This window comes from Ailuropoda melanoleuca, chromosome 4 (assembly GCF_002007445.2).
Source record: "Ailuropoda melanoleuca isolate Jingjing chromosome 4, ASM200744v2, whole genome shotgun sequence".
Classification (NCBI taxonomy): Eukaryota; Metazoa; Chordata; class Mammalia; order Carnivora; family Ursidae; genus Ailuropoda; species Ailuropoda melanoleuca.
In genome coordinates, this window is record NC_048221.1 from 3,940,350 (window position 1) to 3,958,391 (window position 18,042).

Here is an 18,042-nt window from a genome sequence, read left to right on the forward strand (position 1 = left end):
CGGCGCCGGGCCCGGGCCCCGGGCTGCGGCCGAGACGTGGCGGTGCCTCCCGCGCGCCGGGCGGACGGACGCGCCCGGGGGACCTGCGGCCCAAAGGCGCAGAAAGGAGACGCGCAATGGAGATAAATATGTACGGACACGGTGCCTCGGATCGCGGGAAAGGCCAGGGAGGGAAAGGAGGAAGAGAGGAGATTGGCGGGCTATTTTAGACCGAGATGAGGGTCAAGGGAGGTCTCTCTCAGGAGGTGGCATTTGGATTGAGTCGTGAAGGACCAGGAGTGCGCGGTCGTGGAGAGGGTCCTGGTTGAGAGTACTGCAGGTGGAGCAGGGAACCGCCAGTGCAAAGGCCCTGGGGCAGGACCCCGCCAGGCCTGTTGGGGGAAGGCTGGGAGGAGGCCCTGTGGCTGGAACAGAGGAAGGAAGGGAGAGAGAGGGAGAAAGGAGAGAGAGGGAGAAGGGAGGGCGGCGAGGTTAAAAGGGCAGGTTGGAGCGGGGAGGAGGACTTGGGCTTTTACCCCAAGGGAGGTTGGGAGCCCTGGAAGGCTATGGTCAGAGGAGGGAAGTGACCCACGTTTGTATCTGTTATTCATTTATTACCTTATTTCCTTCAAGACACATTCAGCAAGCACCTACTGTGTGTCTGGGCTGGCCTGGGCTGGGCAGTGCTGCTCCCCAGAAAGATCTCAACTTAGGGCCCCGCCTTCAAAGGTTTCCTAGTTGCGGAGATGGGGACAGAGCAGGACACAGACACTCCCAGCCCTATGTGGTCAAGGCTTAAGTAGGAGATCCCAGGCTGAGAAAGGCCAGTAGGTGGGGATGGCTTCCCAGATGGGTGGGCACTGGGGCTTGGGCTCTGGCCGATGAGTGGGAGTTCAACACTCCCAGGAAGGAGGCCCAACTGTTAGTTCAGTGTGTGCCTAGTGGGGAAAATCAGGAGTCAAGAGTTACAGCCAGTAGCAGCCACAGGAGGCTGTGAGCAGGGGATCACCCAGCCCCAATCCCTCACTTGTCTTCTTCCACCCTTGCAATCCCTTTCTCAGGCCCAGCTAGTCTCTCCAGTCACACTTACCCAAGCACCCTCTTCCCAGAAGCCTTCCCTGGTTGCTGCCTGTCCCTACCCACTGCCATACCTGCCAGGACAGGACTGACCAGTTCTGGGTATCCAGGATTCTGGCTTGACCTCAATGACTGTATGTCTGGACTTAGAAGCCAGTTTCACTGGGCCCACTGGGAAGTCCTTTAGCAGTGGCCGGGAGGGTGGGAGGAGGGAGGGAGGGAGGCTGAGTCCAGAACAAGACAGAGAGTGGGCTCCAATCCTGACGCTGACCCTGACCCTTGAAAGTTCCTGAGGAAGGAACCTACCCTCCCTGGTCCTCGAGGTCCCCATCCATCCAGTGGGATTGTTATGAGGATACACTGCTGCCGGTGAAGCACCTAGAATGTTCCTGAAGCGTGTTCTCTCACTAATTGGCTCTGCTGAGAGAATAGTCACAGAGAAGTGCAATTTGACTCCTCAAAGAAAAACAGATAAAAACAAAAATAGAAAAACAGAAAAGGCACCTGCTAAGCGACAGATGGTGTTCCGGGAGTTCGATTAAAAAAAATAATAAAAGCTTCTCTTAATTCTCACATGACGCTATTATCTCCCATTTTACAGATGAGTAAACTGAGGCATAGAGAGGATAAGTGACTTCCCTAAGGATACGCCGCGAAAAATGGCAGAGCCAGAACCCTAGCCAGACACTAGCCACCTGCCTCCAGCAATCATGCTGATGTCCCTTACTACACAGCTCCTCATACAATCATCAGACTTCAAATGCAGATTGTAAAGGTGACTAAAAGCCGGGCGCCTGGGTGGCTCAGTCACTTAAACATCAGACTCATGATTTCGGCTCAGGTCATGATCTCAGGTGGTGAGATTATGCCCCGCGTCAGGCTCCCTGCTGGATGTGGAGAGTCTCTCTCTCCCTCACCCCCTGCCCCTATCCCCCACCCCTGCTAGCACACTCTCTCAAAAAACCAGAAAGTGACTAAAAGCAAAATAAATTTCAGATGGGTACCCACCCCCTGAAAATGGTTAAAAAAAAAAAAAAAAACGAGAGAGAGAGAAACTATAAAATGACTAGAAGAGAACATGGGAGTTCAAAATAGCAATCCCAGAGTGTTGAAGCATGACATTAAGCCCTAAAGCCTTTAATTAAAAGACTAGTAATTAACTGCATGTAAATATAAAATTCCTGCATACACACACACACACAAGAAGGTCAATAGACAAAGTTAGGAAAACTTTTCCAAGACATGCTAGACAAAACGCCCATTTCCTAAATATGTAAAAAGCTTCCAGAAATCAATAAGGACCAACAACCCAATAGAAAACGCAGCAAAAGACATACAGTTCTTGAAAAGGAAATACAAATGTCTTCTAAGCACATGAAAGGAACTTATTCTTACTCCTAGTAAACGAGCTATAAAAGAAAACTACCAAGAAACACCCTTTTTTTAAAAACTAAATCTATCAGGTTGTTTGAGATGAAAAAGGGTAATTCACCGTGTTGCTGGGGCCTATTTTGGGAAAAGGGCAATCTCACACATCGGGGTTCCGAGTGTGAAATGGCATCATCTCTCTGATAACAGCTATTGAAATGATAAGCTAGCTGTATCCCTTCTGGGAATGTGTCCATGCGCCCAAGGATAGATGATAGCACAATGCTGAGCCATTTACACGTAATCCACAGCAAAGTATGAGGCTGAGCTCATTGCACAAAGGAGGGAAACTAAGGCCCAGAGAGGGGAAGTGGCATAATGAGGGCCCAAGCTGGTGTGCACTCTTTCCAGGGCAGGTGGACGGGCTGGCTCTACCTGCACAACCAGGTCACCACGGCCCCAGCCACCCCCCTCCCCTCAGCAGCCTAAGTCAGGCCTCATGCATCACAGCCACTGGTGTCTCTAACAGGTCAGAGCAAGGCCCGGGGATGCCGGGCTTTAGCATAAGGAGACCAAGCCAGCCACGCTGAGCCCAGTGAGTGCTGGGTGCCAGTTCTAATTAATTCTGACTTTCTCATTAAGCCGTTAGGAAAGCCAGGTGGCTGCGGGCCGTAGCCCTCTGCCTGGGCCACTGGATTAGAGGGATCATGGTTTCTGCCTCAAGACACTATATTATCTGTCACGGGCAATTATGGAAGACCCAGGCAGACGGTGACAAGCTCAGAGAGTCCCTGAGCTCCGGGACCTGGGAGGCTCAGAGTCATGGGATCTCCAAAATCATGGACTCCCAGAATCTCGGAATGCCTGGCACTCTCTAGACCCTCAGGATATATCCCCCGGAACATTCTAGAATCAGAGAGCCAGGGTTTAGAAAAGAAATCAGCGCACATCACTTCTGGCTGTCTTAGGAGAAAAGGCGCTTTGGGAAGCTTCTGAGGAAATCCAGAGAAGGAGCCGGAAGTGGGGAGGGTGGGTGGTCAGAGGCTGAGGGAGCACGAATGGGAGCGGCCTGCGTCCCTCCAGTACAGGGAGTGGGAAGACAGGGCGAGTGTGGGCCGACTTGTCCCTACCGCACACGGCGTGTCCACTGAACTTGGCACCGCAGATGTTCTTGTGGTACAGAAGAGATTTCTTACCTACTTTTGTCCCCTTGGATCAGAGGTCTCTAAGCCGCAGCCGTGGGCACTCTGTGGATGGGACATGAGTTCTCTACAATCCCTACCAGGTCCAATTCAGTCCTTGACTCCTGAAGGCTGAGTCTGTTCTCACTGGACCCGTCATAGTACTAACTTTTGTATTCTCATTTCATGACCAAGAAAGTGAGTCCCTGGGACAGCTGCTGTTTGCCAAGGTCCCCCCAAGGGAGAAACTGGGGAAAACAAATGGACGGTACCTCCCTGCTTTACCTGTCGCCAGTTCTATGAGATGGGTACTTTTGTTATCCCATTTCTCAGATGAGAATGCTGGTGCTCAGAGAGGGAAATCACTTCCCCAAAGCCACACCAGAAGGCAGGGGCAGAGCCCCTGGAACATGGCAGGAGCGAACTAATGGGAGGGCTCAGGTGTCTCTCTACCTGTGGGTAAGCAAAAAGGAAAATATGGTGGAGGGGTGGGACTGGCTTTGAGAAGGGCATGGAAAAGAGGAATTTGGATTTTCTTCTAAGGGTAGTGGGGAGCCATGGGAGGGTTTGAAGCAAGGGAGTGGTGTGATCTATTTTATGCATTAGAAAAGTCCCTGAGGGGCGCCTGGGTGGCACAGCGGTTGGGCGTCTGCCTTCGGCTCAGGGCGTGATCCCGGCGTTATGGGATCGAGCCCCACGTCAGGCTCCTCCGCTATGAGCCTGCTTCTTCCTCTCCCACTCCCCCTGCTTGTGTTCTCTCTCTCGCTGGCTGTCTCTATCTCTGTCAAATAAATAAATAAAAATCTTAAAAAAAAAAAAAAAGAAAAAAGAAAAGTCCCTGAGTGCTGAGTCTGTCTCAGAAGATGGATACACTGATGCTTAGCTAAGAAAGGCTTTGTTTCAGGAGTGCTCTCTTCATAGCTACTGCTTCTTGGACCTCTGTCCCCATCCAGTGAAATTTCATAAGGAATTCATTGCTAAGATGTCTGGCAAGTGAGGGCTCATGGTGGTCCCTGTTGGTAATTTGGGTTATTCTAGTCTATCTTTATTGAAAACAAGAGTTATTTGCCACCAACATGTTCAAAAGTGGCATCCTTCATATGGAAAGAGTTGTTAGAAATAAATAAGAATAGAGAGATACATGCATAGAACATGGATGCTATTTTGGATACACAGAAGACATCAGTGGGAAATTATAAAAGAAAGGTTCACATGCAAAAGTGTTTAACCACCCTAGAATTCCCCCATTCTTATATTTGAGAAAGATATCTGATATCTGAAAATATTAGATTTTTTGAGGATACAAGGCAATGGGTACTCATGTCCATTGCTAGTATAAATTAGTACCATCCTTCTGGAAGGCAGAATGGTTAAGTGTATTGAAAGCTTTTGATGGATAATAAGCAATTATAATAACTCACCTTTGTTGAGCAAACAAATCCACTTATTATGTTTTCCCCACTTGAGCAGAAGCTCCCCTAGGGCAGGGATTCTCGTGTGTTTTGTTCACTGCTAAGTCCCCGGTGACAGGAACAGCAGCTGGCTCAGATTTCTATACCCAGCATGATCTAGTGTACTCATTTTCCTGAAGTTTGAGAACCACTGAGCTAGACTAGACCAAAAAGGACGTTTTGGTGCAGACAGATACCTGGGCATCCAACTTATTCAGGTCTTTAAGACGAGCATCGAATCCCTAGCAATGTGAGGATGATTCTCAGGGGCTCCCGCTGACCTGCTTTAATGGATGTGCTTGTAATTCTAAGGATTAAGTGAGATAATTTCTGACACTTACTAGTCCTTAGGCTGTGCCAGGCAGTGTTCAAAGAGCTTTACAAAACTCAGCTCAATCACTTAATAGCGAAACTAAGAGTTAGGTGCTAACGTCAGGCCCATTTCACAGATGAGGAAACTGAGTCCCCAGCATGAAAGCAGTATCCTAACTAGGGCCTGGCACATCGTAAGTGCTTAGGTTTAGTGGAACCTAAATCTTACTCAGTGAGTGTGTGAACATCAGTTCTTGTCTCTGCAGAAACCGTTTCCTCCAGCGTCCTCCGGGACACAGTGGTCCCTCCCACGGAGCACCAGCAAATGCTTCCTGTTTCAATTCTTAAATTCCTTGAGTGATACAGAGCAGAGCTGCCAGGGAAGGTGAACAGAGGTGGTCATGGCATGTTTCTGGGGGTGTGGAGACACACGACATATAGTCGCCCCTTCTCCCCAGGCAGACACAGGGACACATACAAACACACCCCCTCACCCAAGACAAACACAGAGACACCACAGCCCTGGGACACACAGCCTGGATCCCAGCTCCAGCTCCATCCCCCACCTCTGTCCCTTCACCCTGGGGCCTAGGGCCTCCCACTAAAGGGGGGGCCCCCTGACTAGTGGGAGCCAGAGGCGGAGGCTGAGAGAGAAAGGGACTCGCCTGGCTGCAGGCGAGGCAGGCAGGCTGGTGGAGGGCACAGAGCATGGCTCTTGGGCGCCACCCGGCGGGCACAGGAGGCAGGGGTCACGGCAGCCCCTCAGCTTGACATCTTTGTGGGTCTGGGGTCTCTCTGGGTCCATGTATGCCTTTGTCTCTGCGTCTGTGTCTAACTCTCTGTGTCTCAGCCTCTGTCTCCCTTCTCTAGAAGTCTCCATCTCTCTCTGAAGCTCTGTCTTTTCTGTGTCTCTCTGCCTCTGTCTTTCTTCCCCACTCTTTCTCCCCCAGGCCTCCCCCTACTGCTGGAGACTTCTTCCACAGAGGAGCCCAAGTGTGTCCCATGATCCCTCCCTGCCCACCCCTCTTATCAGCAGCGTCGCCTGTGCCCTGTCCCCCGATAGCATCTTGGCATTTCCTGCCAGCATGACTCAGTCTGGATGGGGCATGATGACCAACCTTGTCAGCTTTGCCAGCCTACATTCTGGTCTTTGGGGAGGGGACCCCATGCCAGGAGGCCACACAGGGTCCCCCTGCTGCGCCTTTGTCCAGACAGAGCCTGGTGCATGAGCTCACCTTGGCTCACCCTTTCCCAGGTCTGGCTGATGTGGGAAGTGCTGGTTGCATGTGGGGCGGTAGGGGGGGGCGGCACTGGGAACAATGAGGATTTGGACGCCCAAGCAAGGAAGGGCCCAGAGAGAGAGAGAGGGGTGGTCACCCTTGAAGCCTGCTGGGAGGGCTGGGATCTCCTCTTCTCAACTGCTGAAAACCCACCATGGGCCCCTCATCACCTACAGGTTGGCAGCCTGATCCCTGACCAGCCCAAGCCTCAGAGCCCATTCTGAGCCCAAGACTCCCACGATTCCACTGGCTCTGTTCCTTCAAGGTGCCACACCCTTTCCTTTCTGGGGTTTTTTGTGCATTCTGTTCCCTTTCCAGATGCCCTTCTGGTCACCTCCTCCAGGAAGCCAGCATCTCCCCCCCTGCTTGAAGTCATCCACTGAGCGTCAAAGGCAGCTGTGTCTCGGTCATGGTCATGGCTGTGTCCTTGGCACAGGGCCTGGCACACAGGAAGTGTCCGGGAAGCGTTTGCTAAACAAATGAGCATGCAAGAAAGGACTCAGGCGCTCAGGGGCGGGCCTACAGGCCCAGATCTTCCATCTTGCCTTGCTGGGGACACCTTAGCCCAGTGGGCTGCTCCCAGCTCTGTGCCCCGTGTCCCCAGGACAGGGGGTGAGAGGACGTTTTCTGGGGCTGCTGGTGAGATCTACCCTGCTGTGTCTCATTTCAGCCGAGTCTGTAAATATTTGGGCCTCCGTGGCCGGCAGCATCCACGCAGGGGAAGCTTCAGTGCCTTTTACGAGCTCCCCGCGGGGCCGAACGCGAGGTTTCTGTGGCTGGGTATGTGGGGCGTCCGGGCAGTTTCACAGCTGGTTGGCACGGGGTGGGGAAGACCGTGGGGCTGCAAGAAGCTGCAAGACGCCACCGGCGGCTTCTGGCACTTAACCCCGCAGCGGGCCTCCTGTTTTAAAAAAATGCTAACGCAACATCATAGATTACGGCCGTGGTTGAGATGGGAGACGGAGCGGACTCCCTCCCCAGGTCCGAGGGACACACTGAATCCTTAGGGGAGGGGTTGCTGGCAAGGAGGTGGAAGGCCCCGGCATAGATGTAGCCCCTCTGGAAGAATCAACAACAGCTCTGACAACTGGCTGAGCACCTACTGTGTGCTGAGCAGTGTGCAAAGCCCCTTCAGTGCATCGTCTCTTTGGGTCCTCAGAAAGCACCCAGCCCATTTTACGAGAAAAGTCAGAGGGGTTCAGGGCAACTGGCTTACGGTCATCCAGCTGGTCTCCAGTAAGTCACCTGACCCTCATGGAGGCCTCCCTGGCAGGGCCACCGTGGGGATGCCCTGAAAAACGCACAGCTCTTCTCACCCACCGGTCAGGACTCCAGGGATGACTGGAGGGAAGGCCTGAACCAGATCAGCAGTTCTGAGTTGGGGCCTGGGAGCCTGCATTTAAGGCTAGCACCTGCCTGGGCCCCGGTGACTCTCGTTAGTGGTGTTCCTCGTCCTTCCACATGACAGCAGCCTTACTACTGCTTGCGTGCCGATGGGTTTGCAGTGCTCCCTCTCAATCCCAGGGGGGACCGGCTGCCACCTGCTGTTTCCTGAAGACACCACAAGACCGAGGACTTGGCGACCCCATCAGACACGAAACTAGGGGGATTTTCCACTGAATGGAAATTTGGATGATTCGACAATGAGGGGGCCTCACTCTGTCTGGAGGGGCAGCCCCTCCCGCACTGGCTAATTCCCAGAGACAGCAAAGGACTCACCTTAGTGTGCCTTTCACATGCAAACTCATCGACAGAGCCAACTCTCTTTTCTGGGGGGCTCTCACGCTCAGGGCCAGGATCTCCCCAGGACCAGGGGCCAGACAACAAGGACAGCACCCGCTGAGATCATTCAGACTAGCTGGTCCCAAGCCTGCCCTGCTAGCAGAAACCACAGTAAAGTCCTTGTCCATTCTGTCCCCCCTCTCTGCCCCCACCTTGGGAACAGTGAATAACAAACGTATTTTTTTAATATTTTATTTTTTAATGTAATCTGTGCACCCAGTGTGGGGCTCGAACTCACAAACCTGAGATCAAGAGTCGCACACTCCATGGACTGAGCCAGCCAGGTGCCCCCAGACTGTGCTATGGGTGGCTGTCCTCCCCGGCTCGGCTGGCCTTGCCACACCTGTGTCATCATGAGATCTGTGTTCTGAAACGCTGGGCAGTGGAGGGCCGGCTGTGCACATGCCTGTGGACGTCTGCATTCTGCTTGCAGGGTGTGGATGGTCGCGGGCGCCCTGGGAGGGGCCGGGATCTGAGCCCCACCACTGCCCTTAATTCACCGGGTCCCGCGTCATCGTCCTGAGTGCCTTCTGTGTAGTAGGACTCGGTCTCTGCTGTGTTGCTATTTGCTGCCGGAGGCCACTGGGCGGCTGCATCTGCTGCGGGTTCGAGGTTACGCAGGTACAAGCAAAGAGCTCTGGGGCCGCCCTGCGGCTCCTGGGCGTGCCCGCCTTTCAGGGAGCAATCTGGGCCCCCCTCCCCCACCGCACAGCCTACACTTTCACTGGGGCCATTTCAATCTCTGATGGCATCAGCGACGCAGCAAGTTACCCTGGAGGTCACACACACAAAATAGCGAACTAGCCTAGACAGTAACCTTCGAGTCTGGCCTGTTCATTGGTGGCCAAAGTCACGGTCATTTCTCTGGTACCCGGAGAAGCTGGGACTGAACACGTCTGGGCTTGGGGACGTCTTCTTCCACAGCAGGACATGAATTAGTAGGTCTCACTTCTTTGGCCAGCGTTCACATCTGCAACCCCGAAAGCGAACTGTGTCACGCCCCAGGGTGATAGGTGAAGTAAAGCCCCCGCTCGCCACCCAAGAATGTCCATCCATATCCCAGTCCCTGGCGCGGGTGACAATATTCCCCAATGTGGCAAAAGGGACTGTGGCAGATGGGATTCAGGTCATGGCCCCTGGGATGGGGAGAAGAGCCTGGATTCCCAGGTGGGTCCAATCTGATCACATGAATCCTTAAAACTGGAGGCTCTTTCCCGCCTGTGGTCAGAGATGGGACTCAGGGAAAGAGGGTGTGTGTTGGGGGGGCTGCAGGCTTTACAGACAGAGGAGGGGCCAAGGCCAAGGTGCAGGAGGCCTGGGAACCTGGAAAGGCAGGAAGTCCGATTCCTCCCTGACAACCTCCCCAGGAAACCCGCCGTGCAGACACTGGATTGCAGGCCTTCCGGCCTCCAAAACTTGAGAGAAGTTTGTGCTGTTTTGAGCCACGGAGTTCGTGTTAATTTGCGAGGGCAGCCACAGGAAATGCACACACCCAATTACCTTGCAAGCATGGTGTGCAGCGCTCCGGTCCTAAGATGAGTACAGCATTCCGGGAAGAGGAGGAAATCACCGTCCTGAGGACCCAGCGTCCCACTGAGCAAGAGGCCTCCAGCAGACATGTTGGACCTGCCGTGGTCACCCATCAAATCCTTCCAGGATGAAGGCGGTATCACACTCCTCTGAGGAACGGGAAAGCAGTGGGCTCAGAGGGGGTGAGTCACTTTCCCAGGGACACGCAGCTGATGAAAGAGGGGGAGCTGAGATGTGAACCCACCTGGCAGGTGTGAGCCCAGGTCCAAACCCTGGCTCACCATCCTGTGACGGCCATGCCCCAGGGAGGGGTGGTCTTACCTGGTGGGGTGGCGGTGGGGGTGTCAACACCAGGAGTGTCAGTGGAGACCCCGCCCCTCGGCCCGGCCAGCCAGTTCAAAGGCCCTCAGTCCCCACTAGCCGACAACTTTTGTGGCTGTTATTTTTTTTAAAAATCAAAAGGGTTTTTTATAACTTCGTGTTTGAGGTTTTCTGAGTCACACACGCAATTTAAGACTGGCAATCATCATGCAGACTGGGGAATTCCTGCAAAGTGAGAAAATTTAACCTAGCAACTGTTTTGAAATGTAATGAAATCTGTATGAGTACAAAATTTAGCAATTGATGAAGTTGACACATTTGTGTAGATGTGGAGACGTTTGATAAGGTATTAATTCAGATTTTGCAGTTTTCTTTATTTCTGGAGCTGAGAATTTCTCCCTTCCTATTCTCTAGGCCTCAAAACATCTTACAGGTTCCCTGTACAGCACGAGCACCCTGGGACCTTTCCCTGCAGGGCCCCCCAGTGCCTTTCAACGTTAAGCACTTACTGTATGGCAGGAACAATTCTGAGTTTTTCACGTATTTGACTAATTTAATCTTCGCAAAGACCCTTAATGGTAAATACTATTATTGTTCCCTTCTTCCAGTTAAGGAAGCCAAAGCAGAGAGGGACTAGGGACTTCCCGTGGGCAGACAGGCAGATGGGGTGAATCTCAAGCCTGCCCTCCCAGCTTCTACCCAGTGCCTCTCACTCCAGTGGTACCCAACAGACCCCCATCTTTAAAAAAATTTTTAAGTTGTGATAAAATACACATAAAACATAACCATCTCTAAGTGCACAGCTCCGCGGCATGAAGCACATTCCCTTTGTGGAAACCTCCCCACCCTCCGTCTCCAGAACGTTCCATCTCCCCACACGGAGACTCTGTCCCCAGGAATCACGGACTCCCCATCCCCTGCCCCAGCCCTGGGTCCCACCAGCTCCTCTCTGTGTGGACGGGACTCCTCTGGGGACCTCCTGGGAGTGGGGTCCTGTGGGATGTGTCTTTCTGGGTCTGGCTCCTCTCACTGAGCCCGGTGTCCTCAGGGTCCATCCACGTCGAGGCAGCTACTCAGTGTACGGATGGACAATGCTCTGTTGACCCACACCACCATCACCCTTAGGACGCTGTTATAATCACACAGACAGAAACCAGAAAATCAGTGTTGGTGAGGGTGTGGAGAATGGCACTCCGCGTGTCACTGGTGGGACTGTGAGGTGGGGCGGCTGCTGTGGAAAACAGGTGGTTCCTCCAAAGTTAAACACAGAATGAGTGTGTGAGCCAGCAATTCCAGGCCTAGGTACCTCCGCAGAATGGGAAACAGGTATGCAGGCAATAAACGTTCATAGGAGCCAAAGGGTGCCAACAACCCCCATGCCTGCTAGCAGCCCCCTTTAATTTTTAAAAAATTTTTAAAAGATTTTATTTGTCAGAGAGAATGAGAGCACAAGCGGGGGAGCGGCAGAAGGAGAAACAGACTTCCTGCTGAGCAGGGAGCCTGACGTGAGGCTCAATCCCAGGACCCTGGGATCATGACCTGAGCCCAAGGCAGACACGTAATCAAATGAGCCACCCAGGCGTCCAGAGCAGCCCCCTTTTAGAAGAGACTTGGGAGACAAACCATAAGAGACTCTTAATCATAGGAAACAAATTTAGGGTTGCTGGAGGGGAAGGGGGTGGAGTGATGGGGTAACTGGGTGATGGACATTGGGGAGGGTATGTGTTGTAATGAGCACTGGGTATCACATCACATAAGGACTGATGAATCACAGACCTGTGACCCAGAAACAAACATTGTATGTTTAAAAAAAATAGTAAAAAAAAAAAAAAAAAAAAAAAAAAAAGAACACAGACTTGGTTCTACGTCCCTTTTCTCTCCTGGAATAAAAATCAAACCTAATATAATCTAACTACACACTATTTAAAAGCAACACAGTAAGATGTGTCATGAGACACAAATGGAAGCAATAAGAGGGTCTAACAGATACCGCGAGCTTCAGCCTGTAAACGCTTGGGCCCAGGACGGTGGGGCGCTCAGGCACACACGCGTGCACAGCTCTGATCCCGCTCGGCAGTGACAGGTTGGCGGAGACATGCCGGCAGCCCCAGCAGCCTGTTCATAGAAAGGGGGAACTCTTGGTAAGGCACCACACTCGATGATGAGCCATTTTCCCTCAATTCAGCGGGAAGTTGCAAGGATCCTATGTTGAGAGGCTGGCCCCAGGACCTCAGAAGGTGGCTGCATTTGGAGACAAGGCCTTTCCACAGGCGTTCAAGTTAAAATGAGGTCATTCGGGTGACCAACCCAGTAAACTGATTTGGCGACAGACATGCACACAGGGAGGCTGGATGATGGAGGCAGAGGTCAAGGTGATGTGTCAACAAGCCAAGGGACAGCACCAAAGATTGTCAGTGACCCCCAAAGCCGGGAGAGTGTGGAACAGATTCTGTCACAGCCTCGGAGGGAAGCTTGACCCAGACTTCTGGTCTCCAGGACGGTGAGAGAATAAATCTGTTTCCAGCAGTTACAGAAGCCGTAGTGAACGCATGGCTTTTATGTTTCTATGAAAATCCAGTCGGTTTCAGGCCCAGCTGTTAGGAAGGGGCTGTTCTCGCCCCCACAGGCTGTCTGAAGCTCTGACGGGGCAGCCTGGCGGCGGCAGCCTCACTCCTGATGTCAGTCACCCCTACCTCCTGGAGGGCAGTTGCTCCGCGGCAGCTAGGGGACAAGATCTCAAAATGGGTCTCACCCACAACCCCAGGCCGCGTATGGCTTTTATCACCTAACACGGTAAGTCCAGACCCCGATTTCCAGACTGGCTTGCAGAGGAGAGATGGGCCCGGTGCAGGAGGCACCATGGAGACAGCATCCTGTCAACCTGTCATTGGGAAATGACTCCGAAAGCCCCCATGGCGGGAGAAGCTCACGCGGTATTTACTTACCACAATTCAAAGAGGACACCAAGGGCCAGAGCCGACCTGCTAATGCTCCGGCTTCCACNATGGTAAATACTATTATTGTTCCCTTCTTCCAGTTAAGGAAGCCAAAGCAGAGAGGGACTAGGGACTTCCCGTGGGCAGACAGGCAGATGGGGTGAATCTCAAGCCTGCCCTCCCAGCTTCTACCCAGTGCCTCTCACTCCAGTGGTACCCAACAGACCCCCATCTTTAAAAAAATTTTTAAGTTGTGATAAAATACACATAAAACATAACCATCTCTAAGTGCACAGCTCCACGGCATGAAGCACATTCCCTTTGTGGAAACCTCCCCACCCTCCGTCTCCAGAACGTTCCATCTCCCCACACGGAGACTCTGTCCCCAGGAATCACGGACTCCCCATCCCCTGCCCCAGCCCTGGGTCCCACCAGCTCCTCTCTGTGTGGACGGGACTCCTCTGGGGACCTCCTGGGAGTGGGGTCCTGTGGGATGTGTCTTTCTGGGTCTGGCTCCTCTCACTGAGCCCGGTGTCCTCAGGGTCCATCCACGTCGAGGCAGCTACTCAGTGTACGGATGGACAATGCTCTGTTGACCCACACCACCATCACCCTTAGGACGCTGTTATAATCACACAGACAGAAACCAGAAAATCAGTGTTGGTGAGGGTGTGGAGAATGGCACTCCGCGTGTCACTGGTGGGACTGTGAGGTGGGGCGGCTGCTGTGGAAAACAGGTGGTTCCTCCAAAGTTAAACACAGAATGAGTGTGTGAGCCAGCAATTCCAGGCCTAGGTACCTCCGCAGAATGGGAAACAGGTATGCAGGCAATAAACGTTCATAGGAGCCAAAGGGTGCCAACAACCCCCATGCCTGCTAGCAGCCCCCTTTAATTTTTAAAAAATTTTTAAAAGATTTTATTTGTCAGAGAGAATGAGAGCACAAGCGGGGGAGCGGCAGAAGGAGAAACAGACTTCCTGCTGAGCAGGGAGCCTGACGTGAGGCTCAATCCCAGGACCCTGGGATCATGACCTGAGCCCAAGGCAGACACGTAATCAAATGAGCCACCCAGGCGTCCAGAGCAGCCCCCTTTTAGAAGAGACTTGGGAGACAAACCATAAGAGACTCTTAATCATAGGAAACAAATTTAGGGTTGCTGGAGGGGAAGGGGGTGGAGTGATGGGGTAACTGGGTGATGGACATTGGGGAGGGTATGTGTTGTAATGAGCACTGGGTATCACATCACATAAGGACTGATGAATCACAGACCTGTGACCCAGAAACAAACATTGTATGTTTAAAAAAAATAGTAAAAAAAAAAAAAAAAGAAAAAAAAAAAGAACACAGACTTGGTTCTACGTCCCTTTTCTCTCCTGGAATAAAAATCAAACCTAATATAATCTAACTACACACTATTTAAAAGCAACACAGTAAGATGTGTCATGAGACACAAATGGAAGCAATAAGAGGGTCTAACAGATACCGCGAGCTTCAGCCTGTAAACGCTTGGGCCCAGGACGGTGGGGCGCTCAGGCACACACGCGTGCACAGCTCTGATCCCGCTCGGCAGTGACAGGTTGGCGGAGACATGCCGGCAGCCCCAGCAGCCTGTTCATAGAAAGGGGGAACTCTTGGTAAGGCACCACACTCGATGATGAGCCATTTTCCCTCAATTCAGCGGGAAGTTGCAAGGATCCTATGTTGAGAGGCTGGCCCCAGGACCTCAGAAGGTGGCTGCATTTGGAGACAAGGCCTTTCCACAGGCGTTCAAGTTAAAATGAGGTCATTCGGGTGACCAACCCAGTAAACTGATTTGGCGACAGACATGCACACAGGGAGGCTGGATGATGGAGGCAGAGGTCAAGGTGATGTGTCAACAAGCCAAGGGACAGCACCAAAGATTGTCAGTGACCCCCAAAGCCGGGAGAGTGTGGAACAGATTCTGTCACAGCCTCGGAGGGAAGCTTGACCCAGACTTCTGGTCTCCAGGACGGTGAGAGAATAAATCTGTTTCCAGCAGTTACAGAAGCCGTAGTGAACGCATGGCTTTTATGTTTCTATGAAAATCCAGTCGGTTTCAGGCCCAGCTGTTAGGAAGGGGCTGTTCTCGCCCCCACAGGCTGTCTGAAGCTCTGACGGGGCAGCCTGGCGGCGGCAGCCTCACTCCTGATGTCAGTCACCCCTACCTCCTGGAGGGCAGTTGCTCCGCGGCAGCTAGGGGACAAGATCTCAAAATGGGTCTCACCCACAACCCCAGGCCGCGTATGGCTTTTATCACCTAACACGGTAAGTCCAGACCCCGATTTCCAGACTGGCTTGCAGAGGAGAGATGGGCCCGGTGCAGGAGGCACCATGGAGACAGCATCCTGTCAACCTGTCATTGGGAAATGACTCCGAAAGCCCCCATGGCGGGAGAAGCTCACGCGGTATTTACTTACCACAATTCAAAGAGGACACCAAGGGCCAGAGCCGACCTGCTAATGCTCCGGCTTCCACGGCAAGCTGGGGAGGATTTTCAGATTGCTCTTTTAAAACTAAACACCCCAGCGGGAACACAGGCTACTCTGGGAGAATTGGCAATTGTTCCGTAGCCTGTGGGGTGGCTGTCCTAGTTCTGGAGGGAGGGAATCCAGGTTCCCAGCAGGGGACGCTGGGGGATTAACTCTCACCACTCCGGGATCAGGGCCAGGATTTGTGGGACTCGGGCCCTCCTGCTTGCCCCCAGGCCTACCCCATTCACAGGAGGGACAGGCTTGGCCCTTGGACGCCCCACTCGGCCTGCGGTCACCCAAGCTCCCTGTTGGGCACAGCTCAGCTGTTCTCTGGGGGAAGCACTTCAAACTGTGTGTCACACTGGAGGGGCCTGGACCGGAGGGCTCCCATAGGACAGTCAGGGCCAGCCAGGTGCCTTGTCTGGCAGGCTTCAATGAAAAAAATTAGAATCATTTATAATCACACGAGGGAATTACATATTAATTTGCATTTCCAGAAAAACGGGGGGGGGGATCAGGCACCACCAGCCCCGTACCAAGCAGGGCCTGCCCTCAGCCGGACCCCCAAACCCTGCACGCCATCACCGGATGCCCCCCACCCCAGGCACGCCAGCCTAAGGGATGAAGCGACGAGTTTGAGGCCTCCACAATGCACGGCCCCCTCCTCTGATGAAGAGTTTCTAATTTGGATCCCAGCGCCGCCACCTACTGCAAGCCCTGGGACCCATTTCCTCACCCGTAAGAAGGGGAGCGCGCTGGGCGGCTGGGCGCCTCGCTCAGATGGGCTGACAGCCTCTACAGGCACACGCACAAGGGTGCTGCTGAGATGGGCGCCCCCCACCCCCGCTCTGGAATCACTGCGACACACACAAGTGCGAACCATAAACTTTTATTAATGGAAAATGGAATGCCTCGTTAACAGAAATCTTGTCTTAAAAATGGCAGAGAAGAACACGTTTATTAAAAAAAAAAAAAAAGTGAATTCACATTGTATTGAGCTACAACATGGTGGCAGGATCTGGTTTTGTTTCTTAAAAGGTTCCACAAGTTCAAGGTAACTCCGGCCGATTCAACAGTGCATCTGCCTCCCTGGGCACTCAGAGCGAGTGGGGTTTAGTAGCGACGGGTGAAGTGGGGGTACGGGTGGGGGTGGGGGTGCGGGACTCTGCTGCCCCGGTCCTGGCCGGCCAGTCCTCCACCTTCCAGTCCGCCACCGGGCACCATGTGACCCTGGGAATGCCCGCCTTGTGCAAAGCCGCCTCGCCTAGGAACAAAGGCACACGTTCTGTCCCCGTGAAGTGCTTCACGTTCTCCTCGCTATGTGGGGCAGCATACGGCTCTGCAGCCTTTAGAGCCCGTTTGGCTTTTTCCAGGTGAGAAAAATCATCACAGACTGCAATCCGGGTAATTGAGGAGTGCGACTTGCAGAAGCGGCCAAGAGCCACTTTGGGGGCTTGTTTTCAAAACATTCAACCCAGCAAACTGATCAAACATGCAAAAAGGGAGAGGAAAGGAGGGGCAGGAACAAATTAATTTTATCCAGGGACAGAACTCCTTACCCCGACATCCCGCCCCGATTTGCCATGTGTCCTGGCCCCGAGGGCCCAGACAGGCCCCTCTCACCACCTGGAAGAAAGGAAAGAGTTGGCACACGCTCCCTTCTTGGAAGTTCCTGGAAGCCTCTGCAACCACCTGGGGGGGCCAGCCCCTGGACTGTCCGGGAAACGTGGTGCGGCCCTCCTTCAGCTCGTGGGCACGAGTCAGCCCGTACCTTGCCACCGTGCGTGCTCCCGGCCCGCCGTGCCTGTGTCCACCGAGCCTGGCCACGCGCGCTCCGGGTGCTCTTCTAGCCTCTGGCTGTGCTCTGCCCAGTCACGTCCACCCCTTCGTCAAAACAGAAAGCAGATCCGTAAGTGTCCCAGTGCGCCTCTACGGTGAGGTCGTGGCACGGCTGACCCTGCCCTCCGTCAAGGGTTCCTGAGAGAGGAGGGCAGAGAATGAGGACACGCCCCAAAGACACACACGTGGCCAGGGAGCACATGGGCAGGAGCTCACCACGGCTACTGCCACAACCGCGTGTGTCAGATGTGAGCCCCCCCATGCCACCCGCAGGGCTGGCCCGTGGCCAACTGGCTGACAGACGGTAAGTGCTGTCGAGGATGTGGAGAAACAGGAATCCTCACGCGTGGCCAGTGTGAACGTAAAACAGGACAGCACACGGTGACCGTGGGACCCGCCAAGTCCATCCCTGCTTATCTACCCAAAGGAATGGGAAACGTGTTCATGGAAAAACTCGTGCAGGAACGTTCTTTGCAGCACGACTCCGTGACAGC

At 53.4% G+C, this 18,042-nt stretch overlaps 1 protein-coding gene and 1 long non-coding RNA gene across 4 annotated transcripts in view; both read right to left on the reverse strand.

Moving 5' to 3' along the window:
- Window positions 1-8,663: 8,663 nt before the first annotated feature.
- On the reverse strand, window positions 8,664-13,282 carry LOC109490954. Its single transcript, XR_004624566.1, has 4 exons — window positions 13,227-13,282; window positions 12,272-12,396; window positions 9,931-11,410; window positions 8,664-9,400 (listed from the first exon to the last, which is right to left on the reverse strand). It is a non-coding gene; the product is annotated as an uncharacterized LOC109490954 (long non-coding RNA).
- Window positions 13,283-16,582: 3,300 nt separating this feature from the next.
- SAFB2 (scaffold attachment factor B2) overlaps window positions 16,583-18,042 on the reverse strand; it is a 32,134-nt gene continuing 30,674 nt past the window's right edge. For 2 of the 3 annotated variants that reach the window (XM_034657577.1, XM_034657579.1), the window contains 3 exons: window positions 17,481-17,593; window positions 17,269-17,335; window positions 16,583-16,973 (listed from right to left, as the gene is read on the reverse strand). In XM_034657577.1, the coding sequence (XP_034513468.1) occupies window positions 16,823-16,973; window positions 17,269-17,335; window positions 17,481-17,593 (331 nt within the window). In that variant the 3' untranslated portion in view covers window positions 16,583-16,822. Of the gene's footprint in view, window positions 16,974-17,268; window positions 17,336-17,480; window positions 17,687-18,042 lie in introns of those variants that run through there. The other variant, XM_034657578.1, reaches the window with a different exon arrangement.